This window comes from Stegostoma tigrinum, chromosome 5, assembly GCF_030684315.1.
Source record: "Stegostoma tigrinum isolate sSteTig4 chromosome 5, sSteTig4.hap1, whole genome shotgun sequence".
NCBI classification, from domain to species: domain Eukaryota; kingdom Metazoa; phylum Chordata; class Chondrichthyes; order Orectolobiformes; family Stegostomatidae; genus Stegostoma; species Stegostoma tigrinum.
The window spans coordinates 123,358,436-123,376,530 of NC_081358.1; the positions used below are offsets into that span (position 1 = coordinate 123,358,436).

The 18,095-nt window shown below is 46.6% G+C and overlaps 1 protein-coding gene across 1 annotated transcript in view; it reads right to left on the reverse strand.

Annotated features, from left to right (window-relative positions):
• Positions 1–18,095, reverse strand: part of LOC125452132 (cadherin-4-like) — a 49,093-nt gene that overhangs the window by 19,380 nt on the left and 11,618 nt on the right. Inside the window, exons 3-9 of the mRNA XM_048530153.2 lie at positions 17,879–18,095; positions 12,431–12,562; positions 9,895–10,050; positions 7,804–7,948; positions 7,014–7,165; positions 3,664–3,798; positions 1,639–1,824 (exon numbers count right to left, since the gene is read on the reverse strand). The exon at positions 17,879–18,095 is cut by the window's right edge and continues 7 nt beyond it. Coding sequence (XP_048386110.1) covers positions 1,639–1,824; positions 3,664–3,798; positions 7,014–7,165; positions 7,804–7,948; positions 9,895–10,050; positions 12,431–12,562; positions 17,879–18,095 — 1,123 coding nt within the window. The remainder of the gene's footprint in view (positions 1–1,638; positions 1,825–3,663; positions 3,799–7,013; positions 7,166–7,803; positions 7,949–9,894; positions 10,051–12,430; positions 12,563–17,878) is intronic.

Here is an 18,095-nt window from a genome sequence, read left to right on the forward strand (position 1 = left end):
CACTGCGGGGGTAAAGTTGCGGTCCTTGAAGAACGTGGACATCTGGGATGTGCGGGAGTGGAATGCTTCATCCTGGGAGCAGATGCGGCGGAGGCGGAGGAATTGGGAATAGGGGATGGAATTTTTGCAGGAGGGTGGGTGGGAGGAGGTGTATTCTAGGTAGCTGTGGGAGTCGGTGGGCTTGAAATGGACATCAGTTTCTAGCTGGTTACCTGAGATGGAGACTGAGAGGTCCAGGAAGGTGAGGGATGTGTTGGAGATGTCCCAGCTGAACTTGTGGTTGGGGTGGAAGATGTTGGTGAACTGTTCGAGCTCCTCTGGAGAGCAAGAGACGGCACCGATACAGTCATCAATGTAATGGAGGAAGAGGTGGGGTTTAGGGCCTGTGTAGGTGCGGAAGAGGGACTGTTCCACGTAACCTACAAAGAGGCAGGCATAGCTGGGGCCCATGCGGGTGCCCATGGCCACCCCATTTGTCTGTAGGAAGAGGGAGGAATCGAAAGAGAAGTTGTCGAGGGTGAGGACGAGTTCAGCTAGGCGGATGAGCATGTCGGAGGAGGGGGACTGGTCGGGCCTGCGGGACAGGAAGAAGCGGAGGCCCTTGAGGCCATCTGCATGAGGAATACAGGTGTATAGGGACTGGACGTCCATGGTGAAAATGAGGTGCTGGGGGCCAGGGAATTGGAAGTTCTGGAGGAGGTGGACGGTGTGGGTGGTGTCACGGACGTAGGTAGGGAGTTCCTGGACCAAAGGGGAGAAAATGGAGTCCAGATAGGTGGAGATGAGTTCGGTGGGACAGGAACAGGCTGAGACAATGGGTCGAGCAGGGCAGGCAGGTTTGTGGATTTTACATTGGGGAAACCAAGCGGAGGCTTGGGGACTGCTTTACAAACACCTCCGCTCGGTTCGCAACAAACAGCTGCACCTCCCAGTCGCGAAGCATTTCAGCTCCCCCTCCCATTCCTCAGACGACATGTCCGTCATGGGCCTCCTGCAGTGCCATAATGATGCCACCCGAAGGTTGCAGGAACAGCAACTCATATTCCGCTTGGGAGCCCTGCAGCCTAATGGTATCAATGTGAACTTCACAAGCTTCAAAATCTCCCCCTCCCCCACTGCATCTCAAAACCAGTCCAACCTGTCTCTGCCTCCCTAACCTGTTCTTCCTCTCACCCATCCCTTCCTCCCACCTCAAGCCGCACCTCCATCTCCTACGTACCACCTCATCCCGCCTCCTTGGCCTGTCCGTCTTCTCTGGACTGACCTATCCCCTCCCTACCTCCTCACCCATACTCTCCTCTCCATCTATCTTCTTTTCTCTCCATCTTCGGTCCGCCTCCCCCTCTCTCCCTATTTATTCCAGAACCCTCTCCCCATCCCCCTCTCTGATGAAGGGTCTAGGCCCGAAATGTCAGCTTTTGTGCTCCTGAGATGCTGCTTGGCCTGCTGTGTTCATCCAGCTCCATACTTTGTTACCATCAAATTTTCTATTATCTTTTTCCACCAAAATCCTTACCCGATGTCTCATATTACATGTTGCAAAATTTTAAGTAGTCTCAGTAGTTTAAAAAGTTGCCAAAGCTTGTGTTCTCCTCTGTCCACATGCTATCATAGATTTTACTTGATCTTCAACCTTACCTTCTGAAGCACCAAGATTCCTTCATTTGTTTGTTCATCAACTTCGAACCTAAAGTGCCCTCCTTCATTCCCTTCGATTATTTCGAAGTGCCCCAACCAGTTGTCGGTGAATTCTTGGTCATTGTCAAATACTTTGATGCGGGTGACCTCATCGTTCAGCGAATTTTCTTCCACAGAGACTTCATACTGAGGACAAGAGCAAACAGGGGCATTTCATTGCAATCTCATGGTGGTTATCTCTAGCTGATAGTACAAGAGCAGGGAAACATACATTTAATATTTTGGGTGAGACATACAGAAAGGATGTGAGGAAGAAATTGTGTTTAACAGCTTTGGCTGAGACCCAAACATCCATCTGTTTCTTCAAACACCTCAGCACCTGCTTGATTGATCTCTGTGGTCAATATTAATGCAAATATTATTTATATAATTTTATATAGTGGAATTTCTTTTACACTAAGTTAGGAAGTTTCAACAGCCCTTGGTTTTAAGGATGGAGATTTTCAAAATCTGTTTGATTGACACTTCTATTGAGCTGTAGTGAAAAGGAGATTTTTTTAACAGTGGAAAGCAATCAATGAATGACTTTTCAAAACGATTTCTTTTACACATCCAACTATTCCTACAGGGTTCATTGTTTCTATATGGTAAATGGATATGGAAGTGATAAATAAATACCAAAGATATATGGATGCTGCAAATCAGAAACAAAAATAAGTTGCTGGAAAAGCTCAGCAGGTCTAGCAGCATCTATGGACAGAAATCAGAGCTAATGTTTCGGGTCCAGTGACCCTTCCCTAGAACTTTCTCAGTGCTAAAGCCTGCTTTGGAAGTGGGGGAGCATGAAGAAGGCCGATTGACCTTACCTCTCCAAAGGCTCCCTTGGCCAGACGCTACTTCACAACACCTCCAGGGGTCAGTGAAATGTGATGTGGAGGTGCAGGTGTTGGGCTGGGGTGGACAAGGTCAGAACTCACATGACACCAGGTTATAGTCCAACAGGTTTATTTGAAAACTCAAGCTTTTGGACCAAAACATGGTGTTGTGTGACTTCAGACAGTGAAAGTTAGTTCTTTAAGAATCTGGCTTAACTCCATAAAAGTTGTGCAGGGACAGATTATGCAGTGGAGATGCCAAGAGTGAGAATGCTGGGTGTGGCCTCGTGACCAAGACCAGTCTGCAACTCTCAACGAGACTTGGTGGACATTGAAAGCATGGGAAAGAGAGTTGGGAATCTCAGAATTGGGACTCATGTGCTATTTTAAAAGGTTTAGAAGTGTTTGAAAAGACTCAACTCATCTTGGCCAAAAATCAGGTCAGTAGCACCAACTGTGACACCACCAGTGACTCCAACATCACTTCCTTGCTCTTCAGACCCCATGCCTCTGTTTAAAAAGCCAAACTCTTTTAAAGCCTTCAGGTCTCTCTGAAGCCACACTTCTCTGAATTTGGATCATTTGGTTTCTGTTGACTCTTCTGGATCTAATGATCAGACGCTTTCATGTCACTCATCTCTACATTAAACTGCACGTGCCTCATGTAAATGAAAAAAGGCCCAGTAATGCTAATACTGCCCATCACACCTCACTCATTGACCCTCCCCATCATTCATCTTCATCAAGTTCACAAAATTGGGAAATTTAAAAACTCTGGCCAGAGGCAGTGGCAATAAGGCCACCATTAATTGTTGCAAAAACCCATCTTATTAACAAATGCCACTGAGGGAAGGAAATCTACCATCCTTACTCAATGTGGTCTACGCATGACTCTAGATCCATAGTGATGTTGATGATTCTTAACTGCCCTCGAAAATGGCCAAGAACAAGCAAGAGAGACAGGTCGAGAGTCATTAGGACAATAAATCTTGGCTTTCACAGTGAAGTCTGTGTTCCACAAGAAATTTCCCAGTAACAGAGAGCGAGTGAAAAGTAATCAATACTCTCATATTTCAGTAATTGGTTGGGGGTAACAATGGTGCAGATGGTTGTACAGCTTGGTTACATGATCTATCAGAATTAAGTCTACCTCCTCCTTTTCCAGCGTTGGAATGTTGTCATTAACATCCAAGATTCTGATCTGAGCGTTGGCTGTGGAGAACAATCCCGAGGCCTTTCCATTTAAATCGCGGCCTTCCACTGTCAAGGTGTACAGGTCCTGAATCTGACACAGGAAGGGAACAAGATATCCAAATGACCAAGTTGCAACATTCATCTCCCAAAACACCCTAGTCGCTTTCATTCTTGCTCCTCAACATGATGTGAACAGCAGGAGGCCATTCGGCCCATTGTGTCTCCACCAGCTCTATTGCCCATTTACACTTGCTGGGCAATCACAGTTCCTTCAGGATAAGTAAGGGGAGGGGAGGGGGAAAGTAAGGCTGAGAGTTATACAATTTTCCGCTCCTCTCCATTAAGATGTAGGAGCAGAATTGGACCATTCGGCCCATTGAGTCTGCTCTGCCCTTTGACCATGGCTGAAATGTTTCTCAATCCCATTCTTCTTCCTCCTCCTTGATCTCCTTAGCGCCTCTCCCTTTAGGGTCCCACCTGAGGTTCTCCTGGACGATGCTGAGGTCAGTGGGGTGGGGCGTGGGGAGGGGATAAGCCCCAGTCTGGGGAAAGTGGGTGGGAGGATGGTGCCGTCATCAACCTCCAAGTTTACTCCGGAGTCCCCTGTAACCCGGTAGCGGGTGTATTCCAAGAAAATATTCTTGAACACAAAGCTACCTGAACACATTTGTTCATAAATTCCAAATATATTTGTTTTTGGTGGGGGGGTGGTGACCGAGGCATTGTCAGAGTATCATCCAATTAGTTATGTGTCAACTGTCGAGTCATTCTGATTGGCTGTGGGAAGGCAGGCAAAACATGAGGTTGGAGGTGACTGTCAGCCAATGGTATGGCAGGATGGTTCGAGATGCAGAGCTCATGTAGTGATCGCTCCAGGAGAGGAGCTGGCAACCACTAGACGGAGTTGATGAGCTGCCAACTCCTTGTCCCATGTTGTCACGTTTGTTGGTAAACTGGACAACATATGGTGCTTTAACATGTGTGTTACGAGGCTGTGTCCCACCAGCGCACCTGGTGTAGTTGTACAAGTGTGAAGACTTATCAAGTTTACCTTGAATCACCCAGGAGACGTGGGTATTACCAAGTAATTATTGTCCACTCCTAAGAGCCCTGCACGGGGTAGTGGGCCAAAGGGATTCTATGATTCTATATTCCCGTGGTGAGCTAGCTCCCATAATGTACTGACGCAACCCTTGGGCTGGAAATACACCCCCCACTGCTGTTAGGAAAGGAGTTACTCTAACTTTTGACACTTTGACAGTGAAGAAAATATTTCCAGGTCAGGACGGTGAGTGGCTTGAGGGTTAACTTGGCAACTGGAAGTGTGCCCATGTATCTGCTGCCCTTGTTCTTCAGGATGGAAGTGGTTGTGTGTTACTGAAAGACCTTCGGTGAATTTCTGCAGCGCACCGTGTAGATGGTACACACTGCTGTGACCGAGCGTTGGTGATGGAGGGAGTGGGCGCTTGTGGATGTGGAGCCAATCAAGCGGCTGCTTTGTCATAGAACCCCCACAGTGTGGGGGCAGGCCATTCAGCCCAACAAGTTTACAGTTCCCCTCCCAAGATCATCCTACTCAGATCCATTCCCCTACACGTGTATTTCCCATCTCTAACTCAACTAATCTGAACATCCCTGGACACTATGGGCAATTTAGTGTGGCCAATCCACCAGGAAACCAGAGCACCCAGAGGAAACCCACACAGACACGATGGGGGAGAATGTGCAAACTCCATACAGACAGTCCTCTGAGGGTGGAATTGAACCCAGGTCTGTGAGGCAGCCATGTTAACCACTGAGCTGCTGTCCTAGATGGTGTCAAGCTTCTTGAGTGTTGTTGGAGCTCCAGGCAAGTGGGGACTATTCCATTTCCCTCCCTGGAAGTGGTGAGATGGGAACAATGATCTCCCCAGGGTTGACTCACCTCATTATTTCCTATTCTTGTTAGCTTAGCCATTAGAATCTGTACAAGGGAGGTCTGCCAAGGACTCCTCCGACTCACTGCCAAATCAGACCCTTCAGGAGTCAATCAATGGCCACTTAAGGACATCAACTGGCCACCTCCCCATTCACCTCTACTTTCAGTGGGTAAGAAAAATGACTCTACACTGGGAAAGCAGAGCAGCCAGCCATATTGGAGTGGGAGGGGTCCAGCGAGGTGCCTTCAGAGGCATGGGCCATGAGTGGGGTAAAAAGAATGGCCTTGAAATCCACTTGTCTCCAAATCCTTGGGCCCTGCATTCCCCCCTGCCCCTTTTCCCCGCCATCCACATGGAATAAAATGCCTTGCTCCTGGATCAGATGAGGACTAGGCCTTGACTGGTGGCCTTTAAGACCCAGAGCTGCTGGCCACTTATTGGCCAGAAGCTTCTACCGTCCCAGGATGTTGGGGTCTGTGGTGAGTCTAGAGTCTTGCCCATCCTCTGTGAAAATACGCGAGTTGGTTCAGCTGGCAGTGAAGAAGGCAAACGGTACATTGGCCCTTGTGGTAAGAGGGCCCAAGTCAAGGGTCAAGGGCCAAGGGCCTTGCTGCAATTGAACAGGGCCTTGGTGTGACCATACCTGGAGTATTGTGTCTGGCCTACACCTCCATTATCTGAGAGAGGATGTTCTGGTGATGGAGTGAAGGTGAGGAGGGTTCACCAGTCTAATTCCTGGGACGGCAGGTCTGATATACGGAGGGGAACTGGAATGGTTATGAGTATATTCACTTGGATTTTGAAGAATGGCCAGGGATGGGGGTTGGGGGAAGTGTCATAGAAACCTATAGAACTCCAACAGGATGTGACACGGCGAACTCAGGAAGGATTTTACTGATGACCAGAGGAGGACTCCAGAACCTGGCGCCACACTCTAAGGATACAGGGTGGACCATTTAGGACTGAGATGACGAGAAATGTCTTCACCCAGAGAGTGGGGAGCCTGTGGAATTCTCTGCCACAGAAAGCAGCTGAGGCCAAAACACTGAATGTTTTCGAGAAGGAGTTAGATACAGTTCTTAGGGCTCAAGGGATCAAAGGATCTGGGGGAGAAACATGGAACAGGGGGCTGAGTTGGATGATCAGCCATGATCACAATGAATGGGAGAGAAGACTTGAAAGGCAGAATGGACTACTCCTGTTCTAATTTTTGATGTTTCTACATCAGTTCTTATTGGTCCGTGATCGGGTGAATTATTTTAGCAGTGGGGGTGAAATGTTAGTCACACTTAGTGGGAAAAAACTTCATGCATAAATTGATTTTGAAGATGCACATGTAATCATTTGACATACAAAATACTTTACAAAAGAAATTACCAACACCAACCTCTCTGTCTAAGCTATTTGCCATTGTTCTGATTTCTCCATTGGACTTTGCAAGAAACATTTCATTGGCTCCCTGTGACAGAATTCGATAGGCAACTTGTGCATTTTCACCAATATCAGCATCTGTTGCATTTAGTTTTAACACTAAGGTTCCTGGAAAAAAGACAAATTAAAAACTGTCAGTGTTTTCTTACGCTGAACATTAGGGAGGTCAAACAATTTGTCCCAAGTTTCTGTGTGGCTAAATGCATCCAAAACACTTTGGGAAATGGAAAAAAACAACATGCATTTATATAACCCCTACTAATATTTGAAACATCCCATATGTCATTCAGGAGCAATGCAAGGCATTGGAATAAGAACAGAAAATGCTGGGGAAGCTCAGCAGGGCTGGCAGCATCTGTGGAGACAGAGAGAGAGAGAGAGAGACAGACAGAGAGAGAGAGAGAGAGAGAGAGAGAATTCATGTTTTGAGTCCAATCTGGCTCTTCTGCAGAGCTGACGAGGACTGGAAAATGGTGCTTTTAAGAGTTTTAACAGATGGTAAAGGGGTGCAGGCGAAACATGTGTTGAGGATTCTGGGAGGGGGGTCAGGGCAGTATTTTGGGAGATGGGTCAGACATAGCTGAAGGCCACGTCAATCATGGTGGTAGAAGGTGGGGTGGGGTGGGGGGGTGGAGGGAGAGTGCTCCTTGGGTGACGAATAGGAGAACTCGTCACGGGCAGCCCAGTTGCTGGTGCATCATGGGTCTGAATTTGCAATTAATGCCAACAAAAGGTTACATCCTTACCAACTGGAGACAACTCTTCAATCGCTCCTTCAAAGACTTGTTCCGTGAACACGGGGGCATTATCATTGATGTCCAGAACCTCAATAACAAGTGATAATCGTTTCTCAACTTCCCTACCGATGGTATTTACAGCTTTACCTGTTAGCTAAAACACAAATGGAAAGACTCAGTAACCTTCCGTAAGAGAGAGAGTTATAGAGTCACAGTCAAATAGATGCACAGCACGGAACAGTCGCCTCGGTCCAGTTTGGCCATATCTGAATCCTAAATTAATCTGGTCCCATTTACCAGCATTTGGCCTGTATCCCTCTGAACCGTTCCTATTTATATACCCATCCTGTTGCTTTTAAATGTTGTAATTGAACCCACCTCCACCACTTCCTCTGGCAGCTCGTTCCATACTTGCATGAAGAAGTTGCCCCTTGGGTCCCTTTGCTATCTTTCCCCTCTCACCTTACACTTAATCCCTCTAGTTTTGGACTCCCCTACCCCAAGAAAAAGATTGTGGCTCGATCAACCAGCCTTGGGCGACCGTCTGTGCACAACTGGCACATGGTCAGTGTGGGTTTCCTCAGAGGTGCTCTGGTTTCCATGTGAATGTTGGGTGGATTGACCATGCTAAATTACCCATAGTGTCCAGGGCTGCGCAGGCTAGGTGGGTTAGCTGTGGGAAATACAGGGTTACGGGGATAGGGTAGTGGGTGGGTCTAGGCGGGATGCTCTTTGAAGAGGCAGTGTGGATTTGATGGGCCAAATGGCCTGATTCCACACTGTAGGTACTCTATGTTTCTACAACCAACTCAAAGCGTGCCTTTGTACACTCACTTGCCAATGAATCTGAATAGGGCTTGGACAATGTGAGACAGCTCTGTCTCAGATGAGATTTGTGCCTAAATACTTCACCACTCTGTGAGTGCACATGATCTGGGTGGCCTGGGATTCAGGGACATCTCGCTGTCAGGATACAGAATTGGCTGTCCAATACAAGAAAGAGGGTGGTAATAGATGGAAAGTATTCAGCCTGCAGCTCGGTGACCAGTGGTGTTCCACACGGATCTGTTTTGGGACCTCTGCTCTTTGTGATCTTTATAAATAACTTGGATGAGGAAGTGGAAGGGTGGTTTAGAAAGTTTGCCGATGACACGAAGGTTGGTGGAGTTATGGATACTGTGTAGGGCTGTTGTAGGTTGCAACAGGACATTGACAGGATGTAGTGCTGGACAGAGAAGTGGCAGATGGAATTCAACCCAGAAAAGTGTGAAATGATTCATTTTGGAAGCTCGAATCTGAATGCAGAATACAGGGTTAACGGTAGGATTCTTGGCAGTACAGAGGAACAGAGGAGTCTTGGAGTCCACGTCCACAGAGCCCTCAAAGTTGCTACTCAAGTTGATAGGTTTGTAAAGAAGGCATATGGTGTGTTGGTGTTTGTTGGCAGGGGCATGGAGTTTAAGAGCTACGAGGTTATGCTGCAGCTCTATAAAACTCCGGTTAGACCACACTTGGAATATTGTGTTCAGTTCTGGTCGCCTCACTATAGGAAGGATGTGGAAGCTTTAGAGAGGGCGCAGAGGAGATTTACCAGGATGCTGCCTGGACTGGAGGGCAGGTCTTATGAGGAAAGGTTGAGGGAGCTAGGGCTTTCTCCAGTGGAGCAAAGAAGGATGAGAGGTGACTTGATAGAGGTGTACAAGATGGTGAGAAGCATAGATAGAGTGGATAGTTTGAGACTTTTTCCCAGGGCGGGAATAGCTATTATGAGGGGGTATAATTTTAAGTGATTGGAGGAAGGTGTAGGGGAGATGTCAGAGGGAGGCTCTTCACACACAGAGCAGTGGGTATGTAGAATGCGCAGTGGTAGTGGAGTCAGATACTTTAGAGACTTTTAAACAACTCTTGGATAGGAGCATGGAGGATAGTAAAATGCAGGGTAGTTTGATCTTAGTAGGATAATAGCTTGGCACACTGCATGGGCCAAAGGGCCTGTACTGTGCTATACTGTCCTATGCTTAAAAGAGGCACCTGTTTAAATAAGATTTGAATCATCAGCACCACCCCTCAGAAACTGACAACGAGCGAATGATAACTTACAACAAAGGAAGGATTTATCTCGCGGTCCACCATTCCTGTAATGTTTAATTCTCCGGTACTGCGATCAATCACAAACAAATTGACAGGTGGAAGATCAGCACCATGACCAGAAATAGTATAGTGGATTTTCTCATTTGTTTCTAAATCTGACCTGATCTGAGGGAGGAAAATGCAAAGGAGATTTAATATTTGCAAACAGTATTCATTCTCCAACAGACAAACTGCATCAACTATCTTATTTACAACACGCAATTTTTCCTCGATTCATGGGATGTGTTCGGTACTGGCAGGGGCTAGTACTTGTTGCCCGTTCCTTACTGCCCTCAAACTGAGTGACTTGCGAGAACAAACCGAGGGCAGTTAAGAGTCCACCCTGTTGCTGTGGGACTGGAGTCAAACTTTGGCCAGGCTGGGTAAGGATGGCAGTTTCCTTCTCTAAAGGGCATTAAATGAACTAAGATGGGTTTTTATGACCATTTGTGGTGCTGCATCATTTTAACCTGACGCTGGGGAGACGTTCCTGAAAAGCCCAGTTTCATGGTCATCATTAAGGCAACTCTTTATTCCAGATTTTATTGGATTTAAATGTCACCACCTGCCTTGGTAGGATTTGAATCCGACTCCTCCCAAACATTGGCCCACATTTCTGGGTTGCCCACAATCTCCCTGAATTTTACTGTCGACGGCTTCCTCTGTCTTTTCAAACAGCACATTCCAGATCCCAAAGCCTACACTCTTAAAGTACCGCCCTCAGCTGGCTTCAGGATTTTTTTTTGCCAATTATCTCCAACCTGTGCCCTCTGGTTGACCACCCTCCCTGGCAGTGGGAATGGTTCCTCCTGGTCTGTCCTATCAAACCACCTTCTGATTTTGAAACTCTGTCCAACGTCCCCTTTAACCTTTGCTCAGATTCTCCATCTGACCAAAGGCTCCCAGGCCTCATGCCCTCTGGTAACCTCTAATCCTTAGCCTTGGGGAATTTTTTCCAGGAATCCGAGCTGCCATGACACTTTTGTAAAAGTGCCACAGACTGGATAGCAATAGTGGAGACTGCTATTTCTTCCTGTTCTTACCACCTGCCATCGATCTGGGTTCGAAGGATTGGCAGATTGATTCTCAACCCATCTGGCCAATTTAGGATGCACCTTCCTTGGTGACAGATTCCCAGACCCAAACTCAGTGGTTGAGGTTCAGCGACCTTCCACCCATTGACCTTTAACATCCCTCCCAAATTGTAGTGCTGCATCATTTTAACCTGACGCTGGGGAGACGTTCCTGAAAAGCCCAGTATTTACATGACATGGTGCATGCACACACTTCAATACCCTGCCCACATGAGCTGCCAGACAATTGCCAGCGGTAGGTGCAGGGTCTGTAGCCAAGGGCGCGGAGGTTTAAGGGGACATAGAAGGTGAGGGGATGTGGGCATTGAAGGTCAGGGTAGGTAGCAGCTTTGAAAGAGACTGGCACAAAGTCCCAGAGAGCTATAACAGGCGTCCCAGTCAGTCCATGCCAGCAGGCACCCACCTGCTTGCCCACCCACCCCCCGACAATCTGCTTCTGCAGTGTGGGGCATCTAACATCTTGACAGAGATTCATTTATTTTGGTTCCTTTTTTTATTAATCCATTGTCTTACCACTGCTCGCTACCAAGCAACCCCTTTTCTTGGTTCATTTTCAGATTATTTTTTTTATAATCGTTCCAGGATCTGGGCTTTGTGGGCTAGCATTTGAAGGGGCTAGTGAAGAACTGGTCAGGTCAGAGTGTTTCTCTTGGTGTAGCAAATTCACCAATCCCATGAGGAATTTTTTAAAATCTCTAACCACGCGTAAGTGGACTAAACTGTCCCTCCAACCGGCTCACAACTTCAAGGAATGGGATTTCTTTAAGGTTTGTTCATGGGAAATGAGCTGAGCCCATCCCTAATGGCCCAGAGGGCAGTTCAGAGTCAACCCCATTGCTGAGGGTCTGGAGTCACATGTAGGCCAGACCAGGTAAAGATGGCATTTTCCTTCCCCAAAGGACATTAGTGAACCAGGTGAGTTCTTCCTATAATAAGCGTGGTCACGATTTTGACTCTTAATTCCAGATTTTTATTGAATTCCACAGTCTACCATGGCAGGATTCGAACGTGGGTGCTCAGAACATTCCCCCGGTCTCTGGATTGACCACTGATAATACTAGTAGGCCGTATCTCTCCTCAAAGGAGGGAAGCTCAAACTTTGCATCGTGTTCAAATTTCACCACCTGCTATACTGGGAATTGAGCCCTTATCCCCAGAACATTAACCTGGGGCCCTCAATTGTTACCAGCTACAACATTGGCTTCTCAAAGCTTTTCTCTGCACATTTTACCCAAGGTTGCAATAATTACCCCAACATTTTGAGGAGAGGTTCCAATGCATTATATTTTTTGCAAATAATGGGCCTGATTTTAACAGTGTGCTTTCAGGTGGGTTTTGAAAGGGGTTAGGTCATGATCCAACACGCAGTTCCTAGTTAAATATTGAGCGACAAATGATTCGACATCACTCACGATAGCGATTGGATTGTGCATTGGTGGCTCATGTTCCCTCACAGCAACTGGTGGAATGATCCATTCTCTCTTTTGGCGCCTTGAGTTGTGATGCTTTGGAAAATAGACAACAGGGGATTTCCTCTTCATAACCTGAAAAAGCAATTAAATAAAAAGTCACAGGATCATAAAGCTTCGCAGTGCAGGTGTGCTCAGGTTAGCCTTCCGAAGGGATGTGTTGCAAATCCCAATTTCTTTTTAAAATTGCTCTTTCGTGGGACGTGGCCATCAGCAGTAAGGATAGCATTTGATGTTAATCTCCAAATGTTCTCAAAATGATTGGCTTTTGCTCACTCCAGGCAGTTAAGAGTCAGCCCAGTTGGCTGTGGGTCTGGAGTCATACGTAGGCCACACCAGGTAAGGAGGGCAGATTTCCTTCTCTCAAGGACACTAGTGAACCAGATGGGCTCTTGATGATAGTTTGATGTTGATGAAATATTGATGGTCAACATTTGACGATAGTTTCATGAGCCCAGATTTCAGATTGCTTCATCGAACTCCCAATTACCAACTGGCTGGGATCTGAATCCACATCTTTAGGACTAAGGCTCTAGCTTATATTATTGCCACATTGTCATCTAACTGTCAGTTCAAAGGTTAGTCCCAGCGAAGGGCTTTCTCTGAATGTAAGTAGCAATGCTCCCTTGCAGCTGTATTAAGTGCTGTGTGTGTGTGCAACCATGCATGGTTCCAGAAGATACTGCCACACACTGGCCTGGGAGGCTCACACTGAGGGTGGGAAAATGAGCAGCAAAGCTGGCAGGTGGGTTGGCCGTGCTAAGTTGCCCCACAGTGTCTGGGGTGTGCAGGCTAGGTGGGTTAGCCGTGGGAAACACAGGGTTACGGGATAGAGCAGTGGGTGGGTCTGGGTGGGATGCTCTTTGGAGGGTCAGTGTGGATTTGATGGGCCAAATGGCCTGCTTCCACACTATAGGTACTCTGTGTTTCTATGCCATAGCAGTAATGTCACTGGGTAGGGCCATTTAGAACCCCCTGGGCAATCCATGCCACTGTTGTTCATTGTAAATCCATTTTACAGCAAAATCCACTTTGTCATCATGAAAACTCTTAAGTGCTGTAAAAACCAAAAGACCGCTGTAAATTTGGAACAAAAACAGAAGTTGCTGGAAAAGCTCAGCAGGTCTGGCAGCATCTGTGAGGGACAACGGAACAGAGTTAATATTTCGGGCCCGGTGACCCTTCTTCAGAACTCTAATTATTGTACATGAGGGGAGTGAATGCTGTTTCAATTAGTCATGAGTAACTTCGTAGTAACCCAGTCTGCCTGACAGACTAGCAAAATCTGAACCTTTTGGCATGGGCCTTTGAGAAATCAGTGCAGCGCAAATCGAATTCTATCACATTTATACATCGACCCGCCTATGTACACACATCACACTGTAATTATGCTTCCCTCTAGTGGAGGTGCTGTTATAATTCAGGGTTACTCATTTCAGCTCTTCACACTGGAATGCTAAAATAAACTTTACGATCCAAAGAATTTTAGTTCTCCGTTTCCCATTCTTTCAATGGAAACACACAGTGTAGTAGAGGCTTTGATGAAGAGTTATCTACACTCAAAACATTAGCTTGCTATCTCTCTCTCCACGGACGCTGCCTGACCCACTGTGATTTCCAGCATTTTTTGTCTGCAGCACAAATTCCAGCATTTGCAGTAATTTGCTCCTACAGGACAGGCTGTTCGGCCCATCGGGTTTATTCTGACCTACCTATACTAGTTCTACTTTCCAGCACTAGGCCCTTATCCTTGAACATTAAGGCATTTTGAGTGCACATCCAAGGCTGTGAGGTTTCCTTCCTAAACTGCCCTCCCAGGCAGTTCATTCCAGACCTTCACCACCCTCTGGGTGAAAAGGTTTCTGCTCAAATGCTCTCGAAAGCTCCTTCCCATCACCTTAAAATGATTTCCTCTTCATTGCTGACCCTTCAACTACGGGTAAACAGTTGCTTCCTATCCGCTCCATCCACACCCCTCATAATCTGATTCATCTCAATGTATAACAGCATGAAACAGCAATAAATCATAACTGATTAGGCAAGGCAGGGTCTTATCACCAAGCATATCACTTAGACGCCTGCGGCAAGCTCAGAATTTGTTGCTAATCTCCGGATGTTCTCAAAGTGATTGGTTTTCGCTCACTGTGGGCTGTTAATAGTCAGCCTGATTGGTTGTGGGTCTGGAGTCACATGTAGGCCCAGACCAGGGAAGGATGGCAGATTTCCTTCCCAAAAGGACATTAGTGAACCTGACAGGTTTTTGATGGCAGTTTGATGTTGTTCCTCACATCAGGAAAACCATTTCTAAAAACAAAATAACTGCATCGAGGGCCGAAGGGCCTGTTCTGCACTGTTTTGGTAAAAGCTAGGAGCTTTTTACATGTCTAATTCACAAGGTGGGCCACATTATACCAACTAGGTCCCATGACAGGATTGGAACGGGACCTCTGTAAACGCAGCCTAATTTGAGAATAATCCTCCACGGTAAAGGACCACAGCTATGCAGCTGTGAGAGTAGCTCCAGGAATGACACAATTGTGCTTTGTCAGTGGATTAGGCATGCCAGGGCCGCTTTTCTTGGAAAAGTGAAGACTGGGAAGGAGATTAGACTGAGGTGTTCAAAATCTGAGGGATTCTGGGCAGAGTGGAGGGAGACGAAGTTAAGCATTCCATTTGGGGACCCTGCAGCCTTCAGATCTCAATATTGAGTTGAATCATTTTAGGGCCTGAACACCGTCTTCGATCTCCTCACCTGAACCCCATATCCCAGGCCCTGTCACAACACAGGCTGTGTCAGCACAGCCAGCCCATTCTCACTGGCTCATTGTCCCTATTTCCTGTCCCCCTTGCTTAACATTATCCATCCCTTTGTCTGCTCAACTTACTTTGTCTCTCTCTGGGCTCTATCTCCAAATACACACCTGCTCCTTTAACGCACCTCCTCCCTGCCCCCCCACTCCCCCTGAACCCCACTAAGCCCCTGTCTTCAGCATAAGTGCCACCTTTTCTCGAGCTGCCATCAGGTCTGAAGAACAGTCACATTGGACTTAAAACATTAACCCTCCACAGATGCGACCAGGCCTGCTGAGTTTCTCCAGCAATTTTTGTTTCTGTCCTGGATTGCTAGCCAAGCGACATTGCTGCTTTGGCATCCCCTCTACTCTGTGAGAGACATGTCACCTCGACAAACCCGGGAACAGTATAGACAGAGAGGCAAGCAGATTGACGCCATGGACTAATGAGGCTCTTGAGATGTCCCCTTAAGACAGTAACCAGTGTAGCAGGTTGAACAAGGCCTGAGTAAGTGTCAGAACAGGAACAGGCTGGATATTGGTGTTTGTCTTCCCTGAGAATGATGAATCCCTGGATAAATCTAAAATTCTCACTCTTATTGACATAGTAAATGACGATGGGATTTAGCCAAGGGTTCTACGGGAAGCGAGGGAAGAGGTCGCAGGGCCTTTGGGGATGATCTTTTCATTCTCACTGTCCACGGGTATAGTTCTGGAAGATTAGAGAGAGGCAAACGTCATTCCCTTGTTCAAACAAGGGAATACGGATAACCCTGGAAATTACAGGCCAGTTAGTCTTACGTCAGTGGTGAACAAATTATTGGAAAGGGCTCTGACAGACAGGAGTTATGATCATTTGGATAGGCACAGTTTGATTCATGATAGTCAGTATGGATTTGTGAGGGGTTGATCGTTCCTCACAAACCTTCCTGAATTCTTTGAAGAGGTAACCAAACACATGGATGGAGGTAGAGCAGTGGATGTGGTATACATGGACTTAAGTAAGGCATTCGATAAGGTTTCCCATGGTAGGCTCATGCAGAAGGTAAGGAGGCATGGAATGGGGGGAATTGTGGTAGATTGGATTCAAAATTGGCTGATCCTGAGAAGACAAAGAGTGGTAGTGGACAGAAAATATTCAACATGATGCTCAGTTACGAGCGATGTATCACAAGGGTCTGTTCTGGGTCCTCTTCTATTTGTGATTTTTGTAAATGATTTGGATATAGGAGTGGGGGGGGTGAATTAGTAAGTTTGCAGACGATACGAAGGTGGGTCGAGTTGTGAACAGTGCAGAGGGCCGTTCTAGGTTACAAAGGGACATTGATAGGATGCAGTCCTGGGCTGAGAAGTGGCAGATGGAGTTTAACCCTGAAAAGTGTGAGGTGATTCATTCTGGAAGGTCAAACTTGGAAGCAGAATACAGGGTCAATGGCAGCGTGGAGGAGCAGAGGGATCTTGGGGTTCATGTTCACAGTTCCCTGAAAGCTGCCACCCAGGTGGATAGAGTTATTAAGAAGGCGTATGGTGTGTTAGCTTTCATTAATAGAGGGGCTGAGTTCAACAGCCGTGAAGTTATGCTCCAGCTGTACAAAACCCTGGTTCGGCCACATCTGGAGTATTGTGGGAGATAATGGGAACTGCAGATGCTGGAGAATTCCAAGATAATAAAATATGAGGCTGGATGAACACAGCAGGCCAAGCAGCATCTCAGGAGCACAAAAGCTGCTCCTGAGATGCTGCTTGGCCTGCTGTGTTCATCCAGCCTCACATTTTATTATTTTATTATCTCTGGAGTATTGTGTCCAGTTCTGGTTGCCTCATTACAGGAAAGATGTGGAAGCGTTGGAAAAAGTGCAGAGGAGATTTTCCAGGATGTTTCCTGGAACGTAGGGAAAGGTTGAGAGACCTAGGGCTTTTCTCTTTAGAATGATGAAGGATGAGAGGTGACTTGTTAGAGGTGTACAAAATGATCAGAGGTATAGATAGAATGGACAGCCGGAGACTTTTTCCTTGGATGGAGGTAACTATTACGAAGGGGCATAGTTTTAAAGTGAGTGAAGGTAGATATAGGGGAGACATCAGAGGTAGGTTCTCTGCATCAGAGTGTCGTCGGGAAGTGGAATGCATTGCCGGAGAGGGTAGCAGAGTTGGCCTCATTAGAGGCTTTTAAGCGGCTCTTAGTTAGGCATATGGATAACAGTATAAGGTAGGGGTGGAGGTTAGATAGACCTTAGGTTTAGGGTCAAAGTGAGGCACAACATTGTGGGCTGAAGGACCTGGGCTGTGCGGTACTGTTCTACGTTCTATCATCATATGTCAGTCCTTCAGGCCAGTGCAAAAGAGGAAAAACCCTTATAGAGGTCTCAAAGGAAGAAATGTGAGAGTGCCAGGATAGTGGGAGTGGGGAGGTGACTTACTAAGACCATCAGATGCAGGAGCAGAAGTAGGCCATTTGGCCCATTAAAACTGCTCTGCCACTCAATGAGACAGGATGTTTACAACTTATGTCCGGGCCTTCTTGGTTGTAGAATTTATTGAGCCTACACTCTACCAGCAAACTCACACAAAAGGGATTTGATTAAAAGACATTTCTTACCTTATTCAATTCATTTGTTAAATCTTTTGCTGCAGGGATTAAACGGATTCTTGCTTTCCATTCCTTATGCGTTTTTTGATCCTTTGCAATCACTTTGAAATGATATGTTGAGTCAAGGTTTAAAGCATGAGTAGCATACAATGAGCCATTGGAAAGGATCGCAAAATTTGCATCATCAGTACTTAACTTAATGTGTTTTCCCAAATGGCAGCTATGA